The 17,792-nt window shown below is 37.9% G+C and overlaps 1 protein-coding gene across 3 annotated transcripts in view; it reads right to left on the reverse strand.

Moving 5' to 3' along the window:
• LOC146475222 (uncharacterized) overlaps window positions 1-7,941 on the reverse strand; it is a 92,697-nt gene extending 84,756 nt beyond the window's left edge. For all 3 annotated transcript variants that reach the window (XM_085116096.1, XM_085116095.1, XM_085116094.1), the window contains exons 1-5: window positions 7,609-7,941; window positions 5,870-5,984; window positions 4,221-4,394; window positions 3,314-3,420; window positions 827-964 (exon numbers count right to left, since the gene is read on the reverse strand). In XM_085116096.1, coding sequence (XP_084972222.1) covers window positions 827-964; window positions 3,314-3,420; window positions 4,221-4,394; window positions 5,870-5,984; window positions 7,609-7,829 — 755 coding nt within the window. In that variant the 5' untranslated portion in view covers window positions 7,830-7,941. The remainder of the gene's footprint in view (window positions 1-826; window positions 965-3,313; window positions 3,421-4,220; window positions 4,395-5,869; window positions 5,985-7,608) is intronic.
• Window positions 7,942-17,792: the final 9,851 nt, after the last annotated feature.

Below are 17,792 nucleotides of genomic sequence, written 5' to 3' on the forward strand. Positions count from 1 at the left end.
GAGGTTTTTCTCCAGGTACTCTGGTCTTCCCCTCTTCTCAAAAACCAATATTTCTAAGTCCCAATTTGATCTGGAAAGTGTCCCCAATTAGTGCTCTGCACAAAATACATTATTGGCACATCAAAATAAAGTGATTTATTTTATTCAATATTTATTTTATCTGCAGTATCTACTCAATATATCTACTCAACTTAATATTCTCACAAAACTCTCGCAAAAAAGTCAAGCTTTAGTACTTACAGTTTTTTAGCCTCGTGTGTCTCGTCTCGAGAGACACGACTCTAATGTCCATCGAGAGGAGAGTTGCGTCTCGCGAGAGGGTGGCAACTTACCAGTACTTTTGAGCAGTACTGTAAAGTACATTTAATTTATTTTTCTTACATTGTATCTATGATCCAGGAGGACTTGTGAGAGAACATGCATGTTAACATTTTGTATTGTCGGCTTGGACTGAAAGCAAGACTGAATGCTACTTGTTTGTGGATAATGACACAACAATTTAATTCAGCAACGTGTACTTCTTTGGTAATTAAAGAACAAACACATGATGCATGCCCTTATTTTTGTTCTACATGTATGGGTGCTGTTAAAATTATTTTTAATTAAAAGAGGTTCTTATAGCAGTACACTTCCTGAACCTTTGTTGTGTCAGTACTTCATGTAAATAAAGCAAAATGAAAACAGAGGAGGGTGTAGGGCCTGAATAGCATTTGAGGATTTAAAACAGTAAGTCTAGGACAAACTCATTGTCCTGTTGATTTTAGAATTTTACACTGTAATGGCAGATCACACCTCCAGTATTGGAATCCCTTTGTCCTTGTCTAACCTGTGATGTCCATGAATGACGGCATGATCTGAAGCTTTCCAGCCCTGGGAATCCTTCATTTCAGTGTTGGCATTGTGCTGAAGAAAAAGCTGCACTATTCCAATGTGTCCCTCACTAGCAGCTGTCATTAACGATGATCTACAAACAAAGTGAAGGTTTATCCTCAGTATCCTGCTTTACAATATTTTGCAGATTGAGGGCATGCAAGCACTAATCTTGCTTTTGTATGTTTTTTACAATGTACATCAACCAAACATGGACAAATTTTTATACATTTAATTAATACAGTGGAACCTGACCACTTCGTTATTACAATCACTTTTTTGTGCCGCGAACGAATTGAAAATCATTTCCTTAGTTTTACAACCTCGTTATTCAGGGTTGTCGCTAAGCGCCGGCTGCCGGCGAAATTCGCCGGCTGGGAAAGAGGTCATCGCCGGCTGAATTTTGGGTGGCAAACACTCGGTAAAAAGGGCAATAAACAGTTCTTTAGTTACCCACTAGCAACTGTTCGATTTAGAATAATATATTTTAAGTGAAAAGGTTAAATAAACTCCTGACTACGTTGAGTATCGATGCCATAAAGTAATTGAAATAAAGTCTTGTTTTGAGAACTCGTTTACCGTGTCCTCTTTCCGTTTTCTGCGTCCGCCATCTTGTCAACACGAAGCTTGGTAGCCCCGATTCAAGGCGTCGCGAAAGATTGGGAACGAGTTTGTTACCAGGTATTTGTGTCAGATCGGAGAAAGAAGAAGTCTTTCTCTGTAGCATGACAGGGAAAATAAATGAAGGAACTTCTTCGTAATGTTTTAATACAGCTTTTAATTGGTTAAATTTTATTGTTTATAACATGTTCATGCTCATGAATAGCAAGAAGAACTGGGCAAACGGAGGAACAACTGAACAAACCAGAAACGTAAACGGTCCGCCGAGTGCTCCCCGGCGAAAACGAACGAACGAGAAACAGTGAAAGAACCCGCGAAACTAGATGAACAGCTGAACGACCGAGTGGACAGCTTTTTTGTTTGCAGTTCTAAGCGTTTATAAGAATCGATTTTCTGATATTCTAGTGCAAACTTAAAAGCACTTATCTTTTCGGAACGAATGGAAAGCGATGTAGCTTTCGTTCTCATTACTTTAATGTTAAGTAAATATTGAAAATCTTACGCACGTATTTTCATTTTTAATGTTAGAGTATAAACGGCATTCATGAAAAACGGGTTTTAGTTAGATTAGATTAGTTGTAGTTAAGTTTTGAATTTTGTTTAGGAGAGTTAGGTTATTTCTTATTTTTATACTCCAGATAGAACGATTCTTCTAGTGAGCTCACCAAAAAGAGAATAAAGAAAACAGCATAGATTAACTAACTGTAGTAAAACAAAGCACTGTCTGCTCAGAAGGTCTGTCATTCTCCTTAGGGGCACAGTGAACAGACCTGGTAGAGAGTTCAAGGAATGCCAAACAACGGAAACCACACGAAGGAAATATGGAAACGTCAAAACGAGGGAGAAAATTTTGAATAACTTCAGGGTGAATCTCTGTACCACACGTTTCAAACTGCGGCACCACAGCTGACCTTCTCTTTAATGGTTGTTTCTTTTTACATAAAAGAGCCCCTAGATTTCACCAGAGTGCACCAAATTGAATTAAAATTTTCAAAATTTCCTGGGGAGGCCCCCCATACCCCCCTAATGGGAGGGGGTGATCCCCTCCCATACCTACCCCTCCATTGGCTCCGCTGACGGCAGAAGGCACTTCGCGCCTTCTTTAGCCGGCTCAATTTCTCAGCTAACCGGCAGACAAATTTCTTAGCTACAACCCTGGTTATTCCGACCACCCCATTATCACAACGGTACCAATGATATTTTCATGGCCTAAAGGTGGTCATATTGCAGTAAACTCAATGCCTTACAGACACCTCGCTTTTACGAACATCTCAATAATAAGCACAGCAGACTAACTTGCGGTCCAGAGGGTGTCGGCAATAAAGGGAGTCGACTGTAACATACAGTAACAGAAACCTATTCAGTTGTAGCATGGGGATTTACTGCACAGTACTTTTTGTAGAGTTTTAAAGTGTGACGTCACAAATATTTGAATTGTTGAAATTATGGCATTTGTTAGTATACTTGGAAAGAGCATGATGAAAAATGCCTACTTGTCAAAAATCAGCATCTTTTTGCAATTTGGGGGTGAGATATAAGCTCTGTTATGTCCTGATGACTCGTAACAAATCCTTCTAATTTTGTCTCAGTTCTTAACGTTTGGAACTGAGACAAAATTAGAAAGATTTGTATGGAGTCATCGGGCACAATAGAGCTAATAATTATCACGCCCCCAAATTGCAATTTTTAAGATGCTGATTTTTGACAAGTAGACATTTTTCATCATGCTTTTTCCAAGTATACGTCTAACAAATCCCATAATTGCATTAATTTTAATTGAGTTTTTGTGATGTCATCACTTTAGGACTCTATTTAAATGTACCTGCCATGAGCATCAACAGCATCAATGTTTGCTCCTTCATTGATCAAGAAATTCACAAAGTCCAGATTTCCAAGAGACGAGGCCACATGGAGAGGAGTAAAACCTTCCTGTAAAGGATAATCACAAAAATAATGAAAACTATTTCACTTGTGTCAAAATGTTAAAAAAAATGAAGCTTAACATCAAACAATTATGCTATACAATCCTGTAATTAAAAAATTGAAATTTATTATACATTTATGGAGCGCCAAAATTACTCCATTTATTGTCCATGGCGCTTAACAATACTATAACTACTCTTAATTAGGTTAAAAAAAAACTACATCATCATTCAACAAAATCAAGTATAACTTACAATGTTCAAAGAAATGAAAATCTTTGCTATATTAATCAAATAGAGTTCATTATATCAAGCATAATGCACAATTATTATTGTCCTATTGTCACATGCATTATCATTTATGCAAGTAAGTTCCACATGTACATGTAGTCATTACGTGACTGACTCCTTGATGAAAATTTTTCAAGGATCTTTAAGGATCCTTAATTAAAGATACGTGTATGTGTGAGGATCTTTATTAGGATCTTAAGTAATAATTATACAGGTGTAGATCTCCAAGGATCTTTAAAAATTTTACCTAAGATCTTCAAGCTTTAGGATCCTTCAATTTCTTACCAAGGTCCTGAAGTATCGATCTTCAAGGATCTTTAAAGATCTTCTCAAGATCCTCAAGGATCCTTCAAGGATCTTATAGCCAATGGAAAAGGTTACACTTATTTTGCACTTTAACTTCACGTATGCCCCAGAGTGCATACATGGGGGATGAAACAAATTTTGAAGTAAAGTTCTGTAAGATACTATTTTAAAATTATCAATTAAAAAAGTATTTGGAACTAAATTGATTACCTTGTCTTGGGCATCAACTTTTGCTTCTCTCTCTAACAGAAGCACAGCAATATCAACGTCACCATTGGCCGCTGCAAGATGAAGTGATGTACTGCTGTTGACATCTACAACATCAGCTTGAGCGCTATGATCCAGTAAAATTTTGACACATTCTTGAAACTGGCATTCAACCACCTAGAGTATAGATAAAAAAAGGGAAAACATTTACCTTTCAGCTGGACCAATGGATTGACACATTCTAACATGCTACATACTGTAGATGAGACTGGAGTTTAATGATTATCCCTCTGAAGTGGATTTTTTTGTCCCAGATGGATTATCTGATGGTCCTTATGTGAAAACAGGACACTTACTGTACAGTGTACATGTTGTAATTTTTAAAAAAATAATCTGTATGATTATCCATGGATCTCTAATTATATTCAACGTAGGAAGAACGCACTGACTCCTAATATGGATTGGAGTCGAGATTGTACGGGACAATGTTGATTGCTGGTCAGAATGAATCGATGGATCTTGGGACGTGTATTTGGCATCCCCCACAGATTTGTTTGCAAAGGCATATGATATCACAAAGGAGAGAGAGCCTGGGATTGAGATCATCGAACACACTCTCTAATCTTTGATTTATGTACTAGTTTTATGATTCAGATGGATTTTGAGAAACAAATGATACATCCAAGATGGATTATCCATCTTCTGTGAAGCTCCACTTTTACCCCAGAACAGATAATTCATTAATAGGCAATTTATCTATAATTCTTTAGTGTGAAAACAACCTTTCCGGAGAAGCAACCTAATATGCTTGTAAACAAGTTATGATGGTTACTGCTTGTGTTACTCCCAGTGAAACAAAATAGGAATAAATCAAATTATTACAAATAAATAACTTTATTTAAGTGTTGAAGTATTTAGCACAGTTAAGCAAATCAATGATTTAAATAATATACAAACTGAACATACATGTACAGTGTAACATTAATTTTGTTAAACATTCCAACTGGTGGGAGACCAACCAGTTTGCTATTTATAAAGCATGGAATTGGACTTGAAAATGGGGCTACTGTAAAACAAATCCAATTGGTCGGAAAAAGGACTTGAACCTGGGACCTACAGATTACAAGTCCGGAACCCTAACTGCTAGCTGGTGCCGCCTCCCATACAGTTCCCTTCGGAATCGACCGTCGATTAGTTAGCTCAGTCGGTAGAGTACCGGACAATAGTGCGGGAGGTCATGGGTTCAAACCCCGGCCGGACCAACACTCAGGTTCTTTAAATAACTGAGGAGAAAGTGCTGCCTTTGCACTGACAGCTGCGAATGGTTAGACTTTCTAGTCTTCTCGGATAAGGACAATAAACCGTAGGCCCTGTCTCACAACCCTTGTTTGTAAATAACTCAGTGGGACATTAAAGAACCCACTCCCTGTTCGCAAAGAGTAGGGGACGACAGTAGTTCCCGGTGTTGTGGTCTGGTCTTTGTGTGTTAATATTCTCATAGTTGGGTGGGTCAATGCTCGGAGATATTAGCTGCCAAAGGCTAGTCTAAAATCTGAGGGTAAATAAAGATATGATGCTATGATGATCTACACATCTTAGCTTAAATACATGTAGGATCTCGTCTTGTTGTATGGCATGCATTGGCGCAGTACCTTCATGAGAGGTGTTCGACCATTGTTGTCACAAAGGTTTGTCTTGGCATTGTTAGCCAGGAGAAACTTCACAATGTCCTCTTTACCCTGGGCACAGGCAAGGTGAAGTGCAGTTCTAAAGAACGATAGAAATAAAAAGCAATAAAATGTGTTTCAAAGTTTGCATCTGAAAAGGGCCTATTAAGGTTACCCTATACCTTCAGAGGTGTCTCGTGTCCAAGCAATGTTGCGCGTCCAGTTTAAACTGTAGATACCTACACCCTTATAGAGCTGGCTATCAAACTATACCAAGAATTTTGAAATAAAATTAATTGTTGAATTTTTCACAACTGTGTCTGCGTTTTGCCATATTCAATCGCAATGAAAAGTTATGGAACATTTTCGAAATAGGATGTAAAAAATGTGGAGTGATCGTACAAAAATTACTCTCGGGAAAAAATATTTCGAAAGAAAAAATTCACAGACAACTTTTGGTTGTTTTTACGTTAAGCTAGCTACTGTCCAAATTTGAAGGCAAACGAACAAAATTCCTTTGAGTTTTAGCTCTTTGAAGTGGCTCCTCCAAGTGAAAAATATTGATTCAAGAAAACAGTGCTAACAAATTCATTTTATTTCAAACTTCTTGGTATAGTTTGATAGCCAGCTCTATAAGCTTTAATTTGATATAAGGGTGCAGGTATCTACAGTTTAAACTGGACACGCTACATCGCTTAGACAGGAGACACCTCTGAAGACACCTCTGAAGGTATAGGGTAACCTTAATGACCCCATAAAAATAGAACACCAGAAAATACAGTATGATGGAACCAGCTGCCAATAAAAATAGCTTTTTTGTAAGGTTTGTTATTCATATACTCTGTATGAATGCAACTTTGTTTCAAACAAACATCATAAACACACAATAATAAAAATTTATTGGAAAATGGCTCCAAGTTAGGAAAACAGTAATCAATCAACTTTTTTAAATGCTTGATTTGATTAGTCTACATGTTATCAAATATAACTAATTACTAACTAGCGATGCAATTTTTATTTTTATAGAGTGATCATGAAATAATGTAAATCTTTTGCAATTAGTGTGAAAACTGAATGTACTAACGAGCTTTCAAGCAATAAGTTCCCTAAATCAAACAAATCCGTGTGTTATTATTATACACCGTATAAAAAATTTTTAGATCTATTTACTGGGTATCTTCGAAAGGCTTTGTGATTTCATGCTAATCCATTTCAACAACATTCGCGAACGATATTCATTGATTCAAGTTTAATGCAAAGTCACGAAGCTAAGTTCATTGTGAAACATTGAGGCTGCAAATTGACAGTTTAAGTTGTGGTAATGGTTGTTAGGTAGGTTACACGGTGACGATCTCGAAGAAATATTTCAATCATCTAATAAAGTGAATGACAAAGGAGGTTCAAAAATATAACAAAGTCATTAAGCTTGCTTTGACTGCTCTTACTTTGTAAACAACCATTCACATATTAACGTGCGAACAAAATCGCATTTATTATGTTTTTAGACATAACAAATGTAAAAAACAAATCGTAGAACTGCAGAAAGCCTTGAAGATATTAATTTGAGTCATCGCGAGTAATATAAATTTAAAAAATTCGTTTACAGATTATGCGAGTCGGACAGGACGCTATGCGAGTTGCCAAGAAACGCATTTAGCAGAACTCTTATGCACGATTCAATTTTAATCGCCGATTATCAAAGGATGTTTAACCTACTGAGTTACCTGTTTTCTCTGTCGAGCTGGTTAATGTCTCCCTTCTTAACAAGCTGCTTTACTTTGGTCAAATCGCCACTCCAAACGGCTTTGTGAAGCTTTGGTAAATCTTTGTCCTTGGTGATGGAATAACCAGCCGCCGCGTTCGCGGTCTCACTTAGGTCCTCCGTCGACAAAGTATTCTTCCCGCTTGGACTCTTCTTCTTGAAAAGCTTCTTAAATCCCGACATGGTGATTAGAGCTTGGTTAATTCATCATGTAGGGTAATTTTTAGCGCTCACAAGAAGCATCTCTTGACGTTCTTGGAGTGGAATTTAGCGGTTGTTCGGCGAGTCGAATGTAAACTCGGTACCAGATCGCTCTCCACCAAATAATTTTCTTTTTCCCAAGATGCAGCTCAGTCTCCAGTCGGCTTGGGGGGGGGGGGGGGGGGGAAAGGGGGGGGGAGTAGTGTTCCCAAATTATTGTATGTTGTTTGTTTTGTTTGTTTGTTTGCTTGTATTGTTTTTTTCCGTTTCTTTGCAACTCTGAAGTTGTTGAGTGAATTCACTGGCAGGGTCGGCTCACTTTTAAAACATGCTTACGAGTTTTCTTGGTGTGTATTTTCGCTAAACTAAAACGCGCTGGTATTTAGTACAATCAATTGACCTGCTTGGAGTTGGTACTAAATGGAGGGGGGGAAGGGACCGTCCCTATTAGAAATCCGTCCTATCCTGCCCCTCCGCCTCCCCCACCCCGTCACACACAGCAGAAGGGCTAGGATGAAGGACGGTGCCTACTAATACAGAGGTATATTTGCGCGGTTTATTACTATGGGGAAAAAGCAGATCTTTGCAAGGGCTATTGGAATCCAAAAAGAAAATCTGGGGTGACCACGCATTTTTTAGAGATAATCAAGAAACAATAATTCTAAAAATGCTAAAATACAAAGAAATGTATGGCGGTTTTTTTTTTTTCTTTTTCGAAGCTTTAATATCTCTGAAAAATGCATGATTACCCCCAATTTTCTTTTTAAATACCAGGAGCACTTGCTAAGTTCTGCTTTCTCCGCATAGTTTTAAACCGAGCGAAAATATCCCTGCATTAGTAGGCACCACCCATAGGAAACCCGAGTATCTCGAGATGCGCACAACGTATGCGAAGTAACAAAAGTAGGGACCGTCATTGCGAGCATGCAATCGTCATACGAAACCGGCAATACGCGATACGCATGATCGAAAATGGTGCCATCAGCCAGTTGGCCAGTGCACGCTCGTTACTTGTGGTTAACAGCTTCGCCCTTGCTTGCCGATAGAGACGATCGATAGCTACAGGAACGCACTATTCCACAATCGGCACGTTACTGCTTCCAATACCGGTATAGGAAAGAAACATTTCTTCACACAAACTTAAAAATTTGGCTTATTTAAAATTTCATTTCGGTATACACTTGAGACAGATCAAGAAAACAAAGGTCGATTTTGTTCCAATGCATTTTTTTTTTTTTTCACTTTTGTTTGCATCCCCGGTCTCGATATTCAACTCCTTTTTAGTTTCTTTCCAATTGCAAATGATATAGATTAGATCTATATCCTCGATATCTGTGACAGGAAAACTTTCACAGGCCAAGAAATTTCCCAAATTCTTTCATTTATTCACAGGAAAAAGTGCATTAGTCCTCCAACTAACATTCTTAACGTCCATGTCTTACTGGCAAATTGAGGACGCCATCTCAAGACCCCAGTGCGAAGCATGTGACCAGACTATTCAATATTTGGTGACTTGAAACTCTTTCCGACATATGAATTTACAAGTAAATTTCGTACTAAGTGTTACAGTCAAATTATTATAATTTTTTTATTTTTCTGTGAATTCTTACAGTTTTTCAGATCAAGGCCCACTTTACACACCCCAACATTCTCTTTTAGGCCATTATGTAAAGTAGGCTTCAAACTATTAATTTAATTTGACAGTATAAACGTCTCTAGTTACTCATTTAAAATTACCAAAACAATTATTGGCGGCTATCTCATTCCTTCCGGGGTGGACTCCCATGTAAAAGTGATGGGTACGGGGGTGATCGTCGTACCTTTAATTTCAGGGGTTAAAATGCGTGGTTTGGCACCTCTTAGGCTGCTAAAATCTAAAATGACTTCTGTCAGAGGAATGGTGGTACCTTTTGGAGTATTGAGCCGAAAAATATGAGAGAAATTAAATGTCAGTCAACTGATTGTGATACCTCTAAAGGCTGGTTTCCATATGATCGCGGATCGCAGATCGCAGATCGCAATAAGGTCTGCGATCGTCTGCGATCATATGGAAACTACTTCTGCGATCGTCTGCGATCCTGCGATCGTGATCGCAGACGATCGCAGAAGATAGAACCATGTTCTATCTAAAGGCTGGTTTCCATATGATCGCGGATCGCAGATCGCAGATCGCAAACAATCGCAATTGATCGCAGACGATCGCAGGAGATAGAACATGGTTCTATCTTCTGCGATCGTCTGCGATCACGATCGCAGGATCGCAGACGATCGCAGAAGTTGTTTCCATATGATCGCAGACGATCGCAGACCTTATTGCGATCTGAGATCTGCGATCTGCGATCCGCAATCATATGGAAACCAGCCTTTAGATAGATCATGGTTCTATCTTCTGCGATTGTCTGCAATCACGATCGCAGGATTGCAGACTCCTTTTATAGTGGTTCTTTTCAAGATTACCGACGATCCGCCCCCGTCACTTTTATATGGGAGCCGCCTGCCCCCGGTCTCATTCAATCCATTAGCTTTGTCTCCAATTCTCCCGCATTTGAAACTGACAACATTTTTAACCAAAAAGAACCTTTCCTAGGGAACAAGCTGACTTCGCCACGAGATCCTCAACAAGCGAAGAATATCGACTGGAGGTCAACAAAACTGGCCAGTAAGTATCGGTTAAATGTTGTTAGTCTTTTTTTAGCAAGACCGTGCTACCAAAACTCGAGCACGAAATACCACGCAAATGTGTTATTGTAAGCCCAGCCTTACTGGTTTAAAGAAAGGTTCGTCTAATTACTTCCTACCAACTGGGTCTCGGGTGTGAATCCCGAATTAGAAGTCACTGATGCGGATTGAAGTAGTTATTGTTTCTTGTTAGCGTCCAGTTTTGTTATTTTCTCCACAAAATCCAACATTTTCAAATTTCAATTCAAACTAGATATATATAACTAATAAGAGAAGCAGATACCGATACAACGTAGAATTATGTTTTAGAGTGTACTATATTTCGGCTGGCCAAACAAGCCTTCTTCAGATACAAGCCGAAATATAGTACACTCTAAAATTTAATTCTACGTTGTATCGGTCTCTGCTTCTCTTATTATTTGTATATGTATTATTCCAACGTATACCAGCAGGATTATCGTCCACGGTTGTTGCTTAGACATTACTCATATATATAACTACCTCCATCAAAACCCCATGTGGTTTCACTGATCTTAAGAACCTAAATTAAATTTTTTTTATTGATTCTGAAAGACCCCAAAATATTGAAATGGAGGAAAATGTCTTTTTGTGTCTCATTTGCTGTGAATTTATATTTTCTTTTTCTGCAAGATTTTGACAAGTTTTGATAGATTTATTAAATTGACAGCACATCAGCCCGTAAGCGAAAATTATCTTGATGTTGAGTAATTATAGTTATTGAACTTTCAGACAATTTACATCTACAATGAAGAAAGGAGCTTTAGTAGCTGTGCTTTTTACGGCTTTTATCGCCACCATGATCACTCAAACAGGTAAACTTGAAACTGGACGACCCTCCGTCGGCTAAGGGGGTTAGTTTCTAAAGAAACTGTGGTGCTGCGTCGGTGGGGAGTAGAAACAAATGCTTGTTTTGTCAACTGAGTTTTAACTAAAGGTAAATTGGCCACCGTGAAGAGATTCGAGTGCTGACGTTTCGAGCGCCTGCAGCCCTTCGTCGCTCTGACAAAGGGCTAAAGCTCGAAACGTCAGCACTCGGATCTCTTTACGATGGCCAATTTACCTTCAGTTGATAAACAAAACATTTCCTTCCGTCAGAAACTCTGCCCAACAAACTTTGTGACTTATTCGTCAGTTTTCCATGTTCCTGGGGAACAAATCGACGAGATGTGTCACTGTTCATGGAAGATGAAGATACTAATAGGCCTTATCACAGCTTTCGACGCCATGTTGACGGGTAGGCAAACAGGCTTAAATTAACAGTGTTTGTATGGAAATCCGATGTCAAATATTTTTCATAAAACATCACTTCTGAAAAATTCATGAATTGGAAACTTTTGGCATTAGGAAAAGGATTTTAAGGTGATTCCGCTGAAAAAGAAGGAGTATTTAAAATTGTCTAAGACTTGGTCCAGTTCATGACTATGCTATGAGCATTACAAAAATGCAATAAAAAATGGGGGTCACCGTGCTCGTTTTTGTGCAACCTGAATGGCTATTATAGTAAATAGATGACCCACAAGGTTTATATTAGGAACGCTAGTAATCAGAAAAGGGAACTATCATTTCTAGAAAAATTAATTTCTTGCATTAAAATATCGAATCAGTTCAACAAAATTTACTTTAATCTTACACAACAAACTATTTTCATTGAACTGGAATGAAGATTATGAAGGAAATTAAAGATTTTGCTGCGTGTGCACGTAAGCAGCACTACCTAAATATGTGCTTTTGAAAGCATTCAAATAAAAATATCTCAAAGTAGAGTATTAAACTTTTCTTTAAATCGCGATATATAGTGGTCAACCGTATGACATTTAAATTGATGCATTAAAAAATGGGGGTCACCGTGCTCGTTTAGAAGAAAAGGACCATTTATTTTCCTGCCGAGCTTAACCTCAAGGAAATCCCGTAATGTTGTGCGTGCGCGCGCTCGTGCGCGCGCTAAATGACGCGAAAAATTATGCGCAGCGAGGATGCGCAATGCAATTCAACGGAATTACCTTAAGAAAAGAAATTGGAGGGATGTAGCTGTGCCAGTCAGCGTCCAGTCGTGTTTTGAACTTTTGATACAAATCTGTATAGCGAACCGCCGTAAACTGCTTCTAAAAATAGTTCGCGGGAAAAAAATGCAGGGAAATGTATGGAAAGTTCAAAACACGACTGGACGCTTTCTGGCACAATTACATCCCTCCAAGTTTTTTATTTAAAATCCTTTTCCTAGTGCCAAAGGTTTCCAATTCATGAATTTTTCAGATGCGATGTTTTATGAAAATTATTTGACATCGGATTTCCATACAAACACTGTTATTTCAAGCCTGTTTGCCTACCCGTCAAAATGGCGTCGAAAACCGTGATAAGGCCTATTACAATAAACAGTGAATCCTTCTGAGGTCCCATCCACAGTAATGCGTTTTCCAAAGTGTCTGTTTTCAACTTGGGGTAAACGAAGCAAAATATTTCCATCCGCACTAGCGTTTTCGTATCGTTTTCACCTGTCCACACTAAAACGCTTGAAAACGATGAAAACGATCGGGACTTATGATTGCGCACGTGTTAACATCACAAGGCCATCCGCCATCTTGGATAGGTACCCCAATTTGGACTGGAACCGATGGCATGTGACGCTTTTTACGTCACCGTTTTCAAAGGTCTTCGTTTTCACCTCTCCACACTTGAAACGAAGCGTTTTCAAAACAACACGTTTCGAAAAGTCTCCACTTTTGAAACCGTTTTCTAAATTATCCGTTTTAATGGGCGTTTTCGGGCGTTTTAGTGTCGACGATAGGCAAAAACGCAGGGGGCCTGGGGACGATCTTACCAAAAAATAACGCCTTATGGAACTTATTTTGTTCTTCTTCTTATACAGTCTCACTCCAGTGTCCAGTCTGCGTGCATGGTGCATGACCGCTACACCTGCACACAGGCAAGTAACCACCGCCTCGAAAGATGTTGATCAAACCAAAATCTGTGCGTGACTTACGTGTTTTCGAGCTTCGACGGTGAAACGTACTCCTTTGACCAGCGCTGTTCAAACGACAAGGTTTTTAACAGGATGTGGGAGTTGTGCTATGGCGACGCCACTGGACGCAAACCAGAGGGAAATTGCTTCTTGGCAAAATGCGAGACGGACGGGTGCAAAGCCCAAGTCAAATAATTTTTTTTGGAAAGTTGAGGGCTATATTGTCATTGTAAACTTGGTTATGTTCTTAAGAAACTTGCTCTACTTAAATTACTTTATAAACTTAGCAAGGACCACTTCTCAAATAGGAGCAATTTGTAGGCTGCGCTGGACTTTTGTGTAGATCAGGATCAGCAATGGACGAAATAAAACAACTTGAAAGACACAAGGCTGATCGAGCAGCTAGTATTTTAATAACATTGCCCATTACTGAAGGAATTTTTCCCCACTCTATATAAAGTTAAAAGAAAGAAAGGAAAATTTAGCTTTTTTCAAACACGGGTCTGGACTGCAAACATAACCTGGTTAAAGGATCTGACATGGGAGCTGGACTGTAAACCTCATTATGAAAGCGAGGCTTCGTGCAAAGTTTTTCATATGAAAATTAGTTTATTTGCATATGAGTGAAAACTAATTCTAATAAAAGACTATGCAGGAATCCTCGCTTTCATAATGAGGCTCAAAACAACTCGGAAATGGGCTATTCCAATCAAAGACGAAAAGATTTTTTTGTCACTACCATACAGTCGTAACATGCTGGACATGGTTTCCTCACATGCATTTTAATATTATAATGACTTGGGGGGACTTAATTGCCAAACTTTTTGAACAAACGACCCGGTCAAAACCAAACAGAGCTGAACCTTTTCAGGGACTATGTATAAGAATTGAAAGATTGTGTCGTCTTTTCATTCACCAAGATGGCAAAATGGTGTTTCCAATATGGCCGCCGTTTAGAAATCATGACGTAATTCCCACGTCACATGACTCATCACTACTTAGTGTTGTCCTCAAACGACACATCCTTGGACGTATTGTTTACCGTTTAATATTCACTTTCACAGCCTTCGTATTCTCGGACTTATGAGGTCGAGAAGACGAAAAAAAAAATAAAAACTTTGTCTAGGGTTCAATTAAGATTTTTCTTAGTGCAAGTGCACGCAATAAAATGGAAAGTTGTAGACAAAGCTCAGTGTGTAGACATTTGAAGATTCCATCTTCCAAAAAAATGCGAAGTATAACCCGTTTCATTTTGTTATGAAAGATAGTTTTTTTTACAAAGTGCATGCTGTCAGGTCGTTTTAAACCCCTTCGCATGTAGGTGCACCTCTTCCAAAAGATGGCCCACTGTTTTAATTTTGATCGCAAAGATGGCCCTGGGACGGTAAGAGAAAATTATTTTTTTCTTTTCTTGATCAGTTCGTCAATATTCAACTCAGCTGATGCATTTTTGTTGATTTCTGTTGTTATTACACCATGCTGTATAGTGTTAGCCTTTAATATACAAAAGACGAAGAGCGGGGCGATTTTCTCATTGGCTGATATATTTATACTTTTAGCACCTCTTTGTGACTAATCGGTTAACAAAGCATTTCAAAAAAGAGTAATAGATTCAGCTGCAAGCGACTAAAAAAAATGCAAATTACTTTTTTAAAAAATTTTATTGTTGGGAGTCAGTTTACTGTCTGACGGAGAGAACCGAAACTATAGATCGCCAAAGCAAGTGGAAGTGCGTTATGTTTTGGCGAGTATTAATAACACACGACTATGGGAAAACCAAACGTAGTGGGGGAGAAAGATCTTCACTGCTTTTCTACCCTTTCGCTTCGAAAACACATTTGCGAGGCGACTTATTTGATCTTCCAAGATGACAAATTTACAAGAGAAGAAACCTTAGAAAAAAGGGTTCTAAACGTTTAAATTCTTTTTGTGAAAATGAACCATCCAGCCACACAGAAAAATCCGGCTTGGTACATTCACGGTTGAAGAGGGACCAGTACGGCGAAAGTTGAGGTACCAATTATTTGTTTTCTCACCAATTCTCTTGATAAACCTTATTTCACTTTTTATTTTATTTTATTTTACATTTTAGCATTTGCTGGGAACAATTAATGAATTTTTTTACTGAATTTTATTGGTTGTTGAACTAGATAAGTATGTATGCGCTTAGTGCCTCCAAACCCAAAAATGAACAGGTCTTGTTTATATCAAAGTTAATCGTAACTCTTGAACGTTTAAGTCTTGACTAGTGTTTTTGTTCAGTGGTATTAATTGACCCAGAGGAAAATAAGTCGGTGAATTAGAAAGCGCAAGTGGGAATATCAGATAATTTAATATACAAGTTCTAAAAATCTAAAAATTTCAAATTTCCTTTGATATTGAAGCTGAAAATTGTGAATACATCTCATTGGCGGTTTTTCTACTTCTTTACCAGAATTTGTACAATTTTTTATTATTATACTATACTACTATCGTAATAGTTTTAGTGCATTGTTGTGCTCAGCGCTCCCATATCATTGATAACAGACAGCTTTTTGCATCTGAAGGGGCTACCCTGAGCAGGATAAATCAATAAAGGTTCTTCTTCTTCTTCTTCTTCTTCTTCTTCTTCTTCTTCTTCTTCTTCTTCTTCTTCTTCTTCTTCTTCTTCTTCTTCTTCTTCTTTTTCTTCTGAAACCAACCCATAGAAAAAATGTAGCAAGGTATAATTTTTTGGGAATCTTGCCAGTCCGTGTAGCCATTCCTCCTGAACGAGAAAAATCTATTTACAATCAAGATTTGTATCCGATTATCTTAAGATTTTCCCCTGTCTCTTGTGCGGTCATCATCATAAAATTTCAAATCTTTCACCTCATGTTTAACGTACTACAAAGATATACAGAATTACCAATAAATTGCTTTCCTTGTTTTAGGCCTTCGAAAAAAGACCGTATTCCTCTTGGTTTTTTTTTGTTAACCATGTTATTTAATCTTAGTGTTACATTTCTTAAATTAAATCAATAGATGACGATATTTCACTCGCGCCGTTGGTTTTAATCGCTTTCCTTTACAATGCTATTGCTTATAAATAGTTTATCGAAAAACGAAAACTGTTTTTCTGAGTAAGTATTTCTATCAGTTACATCCGCTTATTCGCGAGGTTTGTTCTCAAGGAAAGGGCTTTCACTAAATTATGTTCGTTTTTTTCAATATAAATATTTCTATTGTCCGGCCTCAGCTTTAGCCTTAACTGACCGATTTAATAAATAGTCACATTGAATTTCAAGTCGAATTTTGACCTAAAAATTCGATTCTTAAACCCTCAAAGAACTTTTCACAGATCTAAAATATAATAATAAAAAATTGTACAAATTTTGGTAAAGAAGTAGAAAAACCGCCAATGAGATGTATTCACAATTTTAACCACTTGTCATTTAAAACACTCCGAAACAAAAAGGTGCTAAACTAGATTATTGCGATTGTGGAAAAACGCGTTCTATTGGCTAACCGATTTTAAAGCACCCCTTTGTGATATTATTGCTTTTCCCCCTTACCTTTACAAAAGAAATAATTTTCAGCTGTGAGGAACTCTATGCAAATTACTGTCCCCGTCTGGGCTAAAGCGTTTTTAGCCTCTCATTTCTGGATATGGTGTGGGATTGTCAGAGAAAACTAAGTCTCAAAAAAAATCAATGGCCCTGAAAAATATTTTGTTCAGGAAGAATGTCTCTAACAGGATTCAATTGCTATTGAATTTTTAAAAAGATTATATACTTCGGAGTCTTCACCCTTCGTATTTGCATTTCCATTGGCGGCGCTTGACATGAACCGGTTTGTAAATATTGTTGTTTCACTCGAACACGAAATGCACCTGAAAATCTTTGATGGCGAGACGTGCGTTTCTCAAAACCCCCAACTCAGGGTTCATCAACAGAAATTCTAATTTTATTGTTTTTGTAAGCTAAATGTTTATATCTTATCGATTTCTTTTAAGAAAGACAATTAAGTTTAAAAACGATTTCCTAAAAAATGCCCTGAATTGATTTGTAAAGGAAAAGAAAACAAGTTTCGAAATTTTTTTCGAGAATTTGGTGACACTCTCGCTTTTGCCCATCACAATTCCAACTGGAAAAACTATGATTATAACAGAATATTCTATGAGATACGTGGAATTATTTTGGCTGACGTGCGTCGATTTACTCGATTAGGGAGTAATTAAGTCGTCTGAATCACCAGGAGGTCAGTATATACACGTTTTATTTACTCAAACAATTTTGGGCGAAATAAAATTACATCGAAAATCAACG

The sequence above is a fragment of the Pavona decussata genome, unplaced genomic scaffold (assembly GCF_977016875.1).
Source record: "Pavona decussata unplaced genomic scaffold, jaPavDecu1.1 SCAFFOLD_85, whole genome shotgun sequence".
NCBI classification, from domain to species: domain Eukaryota; kingdom Metazoa; phylum Cnidaria; class Anthozoa; order Scleractinia; family Agariciidae; genus Pavona; species Pavona decussata.